The sequence below is a fragment of the Thamnophis elegans genome, chromosome Z (genome assembly GCF_009769535.1).
Source record: "Thamnophis elegans isolate rThaEle1 chromosome Z, rThaEle1.pri, whole genome shotgun sequence".
Lineage (NCBI taxonomy): Eukaryota > Metazoa > Chordata > Lepidosauria > Squamata > Colubridae > Thamnophis > Thamnophis elegans.
This window is the reverse complement of record NC_045558.1, coordinates 102432313-102439799: the sequence shown is the minus strand read 5'-3', so window position 1 is coordinate 102439799 and position 7487 is coordinate 102432313. Positions and strand designations below refer to the sequence as shown.

Below are 7487 nucleotides of genomic sequence, written 5' to 3'. Positions count from 1 at the left end.
ACAGCTCGTTTTCCTTTGCTTCCTAAAGCAATAAGCACCTATTTCAAAACACCTATTTTATTTACTTGCCATAAAAGAAAAGAAGGGATTCTTTGCTCTTCCTCTTGTGCAAAACAGGATTAAGAAATGGTGGCTCTGAAAGTGGCCTTTGGGAGTTGTTTGCTTGTCTTTATTTAAGTGTGAAGAATGATTTGCAACAATTAAAATTCCTCCCTCCCAATAACAGACAAATCAAAGTCCAGCATCTACAAGCTTTTTATTGAATAAAAAAATAGAAGGGGATTGCAAATGATATCAGGGGATAGAGATGGAAAATGGATGGCTAGTCAGAGCAAATAAATAACTAATAGATGGATAGGGTAGATCGAATTTCAATTTCATTTGCCTTTCTCTCCCCTTTCAACAAAACACAATTGTGTTTCTAACTTTATTTCACAACTCATTAGAATGTTGATTGAATTAAATTGCTCTTAAGAACTCTGCTTCTAGACACAAAGGCGATATGCAAAGCAAAGCTATTTGGATTTTTTTTAAGAGAAAGCAAAAGACATTTTAAGCAAACCCCATAAATGTTTAAGTATCTCTTCAGTGATTATTTTTTAATGAGGAAAAGGAACATTTTCTATCATAAAGAAGTCTTCAATACCTTTTACTCTCTTTCTCACACACACATTTCTTTCTCTGTTAGGTGAGTCCCTTATAGCAGAAATGGAGTGAAAGCTCTTTTTGTTTCAGTGAAGGAGAAAAGTTCTGATGATTTTTGTCACCGTCTTTTCTAACACATAGAATAGACTTTGAATAGTTTTAACTTTCCTCTTCTTTTCTTCCTCCCCCAACCTCTTTTCTATCACTTCCTTTTTCTACCCCTCTTCCAAAGTCTTTGAGGGAAAACCCTTTTGACGTATCCATGTTGTTAATCAGATTGATGGGGAAAAGTTTGATTGAAGTCCCTTTGTCATGCAAATGCCAAGGACTTGATGGATGATGGCAGATATCTGACAAACTTTGGGAGGCATTTGCTCATAGGGCTTGAAGGGAACCACGTGTTACCACGTGGTTTAGATCCCCTTCCACCCCACCACCACCTTCTCCCATCCCCCATTCTGAAGCTTCAGGAAGGAGGGGGGGGTTTAAGTCAGGAGATCCATAGATGGGAAGGGTGGTTCTCTTCATCTCTCTCTCTCTCTCTCTCTCTCTCCTCTCTCTCTCTCTCTCTCTCTCTCTCTCTCCCCTTTTCCCCCTGGTTAACTTTGACATACTATCTAAAGGTTGTAGGGCAGAAGGAATCCCCATAAAACAGGGCAACCCTCTTCCATCATTGGCAAAGGAACAATACCTAGAATGAACTTCTTTTTAGACTATGCAATTTGTAACCGTGGGATGAGCGCCTACCCGCCCAAGGAGTACCAGCACCTCGACCAAGGGACCACTTCCTACCCAGCTTGCTCAGGTACCACTCCAGCCTGTGACAGCTATCAGTCAGATGGGCGCTTTGGGGTGATAGGGGTGGGTGCTACTGGGTCCAATGCCCACCACCAACAGGGCTATCCTCCTCCTCTTCCTCATAGCCCAGCTAGCCTTGGTATCTCCTTCACCAGTCCTTCTCATCAAGGAGGAGGAGGGGGATACGCAAACTCAGGTTGCAACCTCAGCTTCACCAACCCTCAGTTCTACCATGACTCCCCAGAGACGGATGGAGCTTACTTTCAGACCTCGGCCTATCCTGCCAGCTTGGCTGCAGCTTCCTCCCATTCCTCTTCCCATCTAGTGGGAAGTATACCTGATGCTTTTTGTGCAGCCACCCCGGGCCAATTCCAACCACACCAATATGGTTCTGATCAGGGGAGCTACTTGCAAGGGGCTTTGGGCAATCTTTCCCCACCTCTATCTGAGAACAAAGAGCCGAGAGCTTGCCGGGCCCATCCTTCTCCCATGGCTGCTGCTGCTGTTGCTGCTGCTGCTGCTGCCACTGCTACCACCAGCCAGACCTTCGACTGGATGAAAGTGAAAAGGAATCCTCCCAGAACAGGTAAATCTCTAACACACCTGGACACCCAGAGAGATGAGTGTATGCTCATATTGCTGCCTTGCCAGGATCCTATGAAAAAGGGAAAGGGGTGGGGGAAAGGAAGCAAGTAGGAATGAGGCTTCTGCACTGGCTCAAGATTCCTTCATCTACCTCTCACTACAGACTCCAGAGACACCTTCTGAGTTGGCTACTGTTGAAAAGAGAATCTGCTCCTGGAAAGCAGGAGTGTCACTCCATCATTAACCTTGGTCTGAGAAGGCAAATCATAAGATGGAGGGAGGGGTGGTAGGAAGGAAGGAAAGAAGGAGGAAAGAAGGAAGCAAGGCCAGATTGAGAATAATTGAGATGGGAAAGACCTCTCTATTTGCAGAATTGCCAAATGGAAAAATAGAAGGCCAGACTCATTTGGTGACTGTGCAATTGACAGTTTCAGAAGTAATTGGATCAAAATGTAGGAAGAGAAAAATGGAAGTATAATGATACATGTGAACTTACAAAAAAATAGGTGAAAGAGTTCCAGAAACTATGGTGCTGCGATGGGGCAGCTAGTGCCATTGTATTATTTATTTTGTAATATGATAGGTAAGGCAGAAAAAAATAATGCTTCCCAATGCTGTTGAATCAATTTTAAAAAATCCAGGTAGACTAGAGCAACTGCAAGCAAATAATAGGTGCTTTGTAGAATTCTCAACATTTCTTGACAATTCTGCCTCAGGCTTATAACAGTGGAAGTCGCCACATCCACCTCCCCCCCCCCAAAAAAAGCAAAACAAAACTGGAGGCAGAAGTTTGTCTAATCTTGATTTAGAGTTTGAGAAATGGACAGTTTTAGAACATACAGGAGCCACAACAGCTCATAGCTTTTCTTTTCTTTGATTCTGCTTCCATATTTTGATCCATGGTTATTCAAAGAGATGTGGGCACTGGGGAGATTTAGTTTTTCTTATATTTCCTAGTGAAAATTAGAGTTGTCTTTTTATTCACAAGAACAGAATCCTTGCCCTAGATGGGCCCAGCCCTGATGAAGGAAACCACCTTTTTACCACTGTTAACCAGGGATTAAGAACCAGAAAAAAGCATTCCCATGAAACAGATGAACATACATGCAGAAGAATGTTCATGGAAAACCAACCCAATTAAGATTTTACTGGGTGATTATTATTTGAATAGGATCCTCTAATAGGAGTTGGTTGAGATTAATTTTTATGCAATTGCCTTCATCATTTGGGTTGCTTTTTGAATCCTTCAAAAGCCATATACTAAACAGTGATTCCCCCCACCCTCAATGAATTGGGTTTATTTTAGACCTTAGTCCTGCCTAGAGTTGGTCCAGATTATTATTTTTTATCTTATCCAATTTTCATCAGCTCCAGGGAAAATAAATCGGAGCAGAACTAATGTCCCTCAATTCAGAAATTGGGATTGAAGTTAAAAAAGACCCTGGTCTGTACAGAATATGTTGAAACAGTTTGAGTGAGGTAGCCATGACATTAAAGGTGAATTCACACATAAGTCAGTGCAATTTATTTTGTTTTGATATTGTAATGGCTTATGTAAACTGTGGGTTTTCAAAGACTTGTTACATGGCTTATTGCTATGTAGAAATCTAATCATAGATTAGATATTGGACCATCAACTACCAGTAAAGTGGAGTTTCCTTCCCAATATTTTTAGTATATAATAAGGCTGGTGGGAAATGTCTTTCTATAGACACAACATACTGTTGCCTCAGCATGAAACGGATGAAATCTTATCACAGCAGGATTTAGGAGAAAAACTTTTAAACAGAGGCAGAAGTTTCTTTCAAGGCTAAACATTTCAGAGTGTCTTTTCCCAGGGGGTTAAAAAGAGTAGTGTTTTGGGGATGAAGGTTTTATCAGCCTGATCTGAGATTTTTTAAAACTTTGTTTTCCAATGTTTTCCTGGATCAGGTTATTTCCCTACTTATTCCAAATCAGATTGACAGAGGACTGACTGATCTAGAATACAAATAACCTTTTGTGCCTAAACCTTGCAGGAATTCTTGTATAAATATAAAGATCAGATCAGAGCACAATATGTAACATAAAGATCAGAGGAGAATCTTTCCTAAACCTAGAATTAGGAACTGAAAAATCTTAATGGGGAGTGAATGGATTGCCATGAAAGCTAAGCCCCCATTTCTGAAAGGCTCAAACTATGTCCAGAATATATAGAGACACCTTTTCAAGTTGATGCCCTCCAAGATGTGTTGTATCACAATTTCCATGCCATCTTGAAAGTACAATATAATACATCTAAAGATTACGGCCAGGAATTACTAAGGTAAAGTAAAAGGTGCCACTCAACATCTTCAAAGGGCTGGACTTTTGTGAGGCACACACCTGCTTTTATCTAGGTTTATACCAGAGATTAATTAATATCAGCTGATTGCTGGTTTATTTTGGAAATAATTCTAACCAATGGTTTGATTGTTTCCTTCTCCGTTTCTGGCTCATCCCAGCAGCGAAAGTGACTGACTATGGATTAGCCGTCCATGCCAGCACGATCCGGACCAATTTCACCACCAAACAACTGACGGAGCTGGAGAAAGAGTTTCACTTCAGCAGGTATCTCACTCGAGCCAGGCGAGTGGAGATCGCTGCTACTTTGGAGTTGAACGAGACTCAGGTAAAAATCTGGTTCCAGAATCGGAGGATGAAACAGAAGAAGAGGGAAAAGGAAGGAATGGCTGGTTCCCATCCCATTGCCGCCGCGGCTTTCCGCGACTCTACCAAGGAAAGCAGCGAGGCTGCGTCGTCGGACAGATCCAGCGGGCCCTCCACCCCCGAAACTTCTCCGAGCTCGGTGTCCTCTTGAAGGGGAAGGAGGGCTAGTTAGGTCGAGTCCTGCCCACTGAAGTAACCTCCCCTTTCAAACAGGCAGCTGCTCGGTTTGTAAAGTGAATGGATTGTCCTAAGCTTATAGGCACAAAAGACAAACCCACCCGAAAGAACCACGAACACAAGCGCATATAATATCTATGCACACGCGCCCCTCTTATGAAATAGAAACGCGTATTTTCGAATGTAGAGCTACAGGAACTTTTGCACAATTTTTTTTCTAGATACTCAAGTGTTAGTTACAATTATACAAACGACTTCCAACAGGATTGCTCATAAAATGTAGATTTTGAAGTTCTCTCCCCTTAAGCTTGTGTTTCTACGCCTTTGTTGTCAGATTCGTGTATTACCAGTATATGTTTCTTTGTTACTTCAAGCTTCAGAGTAGCACGAATGTGAATGTAATCTCCACATCACTAGAATATCAGCAAGGCAAATCCTCATTTCCTTCCTTCCTTCCCTCCTTCCTTTTTTAAAACACGAGATGGAAGAGGGACCTAGATAAAGCTATCTCCAAAGCTTTAAACCTTTCTCTCTTCTATGTCTTGCTATGCTCTTTTTTTATTTCTCATTCTCATAAGGACCGGAACGATCTATATTTTAAAGGCTAGTTTACTACATCTAACATCTCAGGGACAATTCTTTTCCTTCCTCCATCTACTCCCTGAAAGTTAGGAGATACACTTTCAGTAGTAGGAAATTTAGAGGGGAGGGAGGGAATAACATGTTTTTTTCATAAAGAGCCTAGAGATTTTAATTACAGAGGTAAGATTATTTTTGTCTGTCTGCTTTCCTGTTTGTTTTATATCCTTACTAGTCTTACAGTGAATAGTTTAAAAAAAAAATCTACTCACTATTGTAATTAAAAAAAACAACTAGTTTTTTTTAAAAAAAAAATAGAGATGTATAGTAAGAAGAGAAACAAGAGGCCTTGGAGAAATACTTTTCCTTCCACCCAACTTCAATTTTGCATTAGAAGAAGATACCTCTGCATCTTGACTATTGCTCATCTACATTAATTTTTGGCTGAAATTGCTTTTATGTATTAGCTAGTCCATACTGGCTGTGGGAATGAAAAAGTATGTGAGGACCCAGATTGTTGGGGGCAATATGCTGACTCTCTGTAAACCGCTTAGAGAGGGCTGAAAGCCCTATGAAGCGGTATATAAGTCTACTGCTATTGCTATTGCTATTGTTGTTTTTGATTTACCTTTGAAGCCAACACCAAAGTTCTAAATTCACAACCATCATTACATGATTGTGGGAATATGCCTATTTGTTTTAGGTATCTCACCTCTTCTAAGGTGGGTTTTAAGATAAAACAAAGGAAAAGGCAAATGTTAATTTGGATTAATTTAGAAATATGCAAACCTATAAAACTCACAGATTTCTCAACCAGCCATTGAAAAACTTCCTTCCAAGGAGCCTGAGGGTATAATGCAGGAAGGAGGGGAGAAGGGGGAAGAAAACCTTAAATCTGCAGGTGTGCATGCCAGTCCTACGGACTGAATAGAGACAAGACTTACAGCATCACTGATGCTGACTCCCAATTAACCAATGAGTCATAATGCCTGGGACTTCTTGGATGTCATATCCCAACACATGTAGAGAGCACTAAATTTTTTTTACAGAAATTAACCATTTTGGAGAAGATATGCTTCAGGTCTTGGGTTTTGGAACCCAAATATTGAAGTCTGTTTAAATCCATCAACAGCCAAATAAAATAAGACGAAACCTTCAAATTCTAAACATTCTTATTAGGGAAGTTAATTCCTTCCTTTGGACTTCATTTACTTTAGTAAAAAAAAAAACGCCAAAGAATTGGATTGAAATAACTCAGTGAATCCATTTCAACCTGAAAGGAGACTCCAATAAATTCCTTTGATATGCAAATAATTTCAAGGGGGGGGGGAAATCCCAAAATATATTTTCTTCTCTTTCCTGATATTCAGTCCAAATCTTTGTATATTTAAGCTACTCCCATTTCCTTCAATGCTTATTCAGATGACTAGAGCCTTGCATCACTAAGCATGTCAGCTGTGAAGGAAGCCTCACTGAGTTTAACAGGATTGAAGTATTAGAGAGAGTGTATCTAGGACTGCATCCTTATTGCTAGTGTATTCATGTGTGTGGGAAGGTGGGAGTGTTCTTCCAAACTGATGGCCAAAAGGATGAAGGATATGCCCACCTTGGAGAACATATTTTGACCTGTAAAGATGCTTTACAATCTATCAGCCTGTGAAACAGCCTGCTGCACAAACAGATCAAGGGTTAGAGAGATGCATGTATAAAGCAAGGAAGGGTTTCTCCAGAGAAGCAGTAGCTATCTAGTTCACGTTCAGATGCTCACTATTGGAAGAGAATTGTTTTACTTGATGTATTAAATTGGAAAACAATTGAATTGTATTTGTTAGTCATATCTAATTTTAGTATAAATATGGCTCCAACCCTTCGAGATCTTACTTAAGACTTTATTTATGCAGGATGAATTTGGGTTGAATCTATTTATGTATACTAACAGATTATCCTCTATTTATTGTATTTACCTTATAAATCTATCCTTTTTTCCTATGAATGTGGGTGGAAATGGGTAAGAG

At 40.2% G+C, this 7487-nt stretch overlaps 1 protein-coding gene across 1 annotated transcript; it reads left to right on the top strand.

The window, feature by feature from the left end:
* The first annotated feature begins 1341 nt into the window (after window positions 1-1341).
* Window positions 1342-4867, top strand: HOXB1 (homeobox B1). Its single transcript, XM_032237196.1, has 2 exons — window positions 1342-2029; window positions 4515-4867. Exons 1-2 carry the CDS (start codon window positions 1342-1344, stop codon window positions 4865-4867), a joined length of 1041 nt encoding a protein of 346 aa, XP_032093087.1.
* Window positions 4868-7487: the final 2620 nt, after the last annotated feature.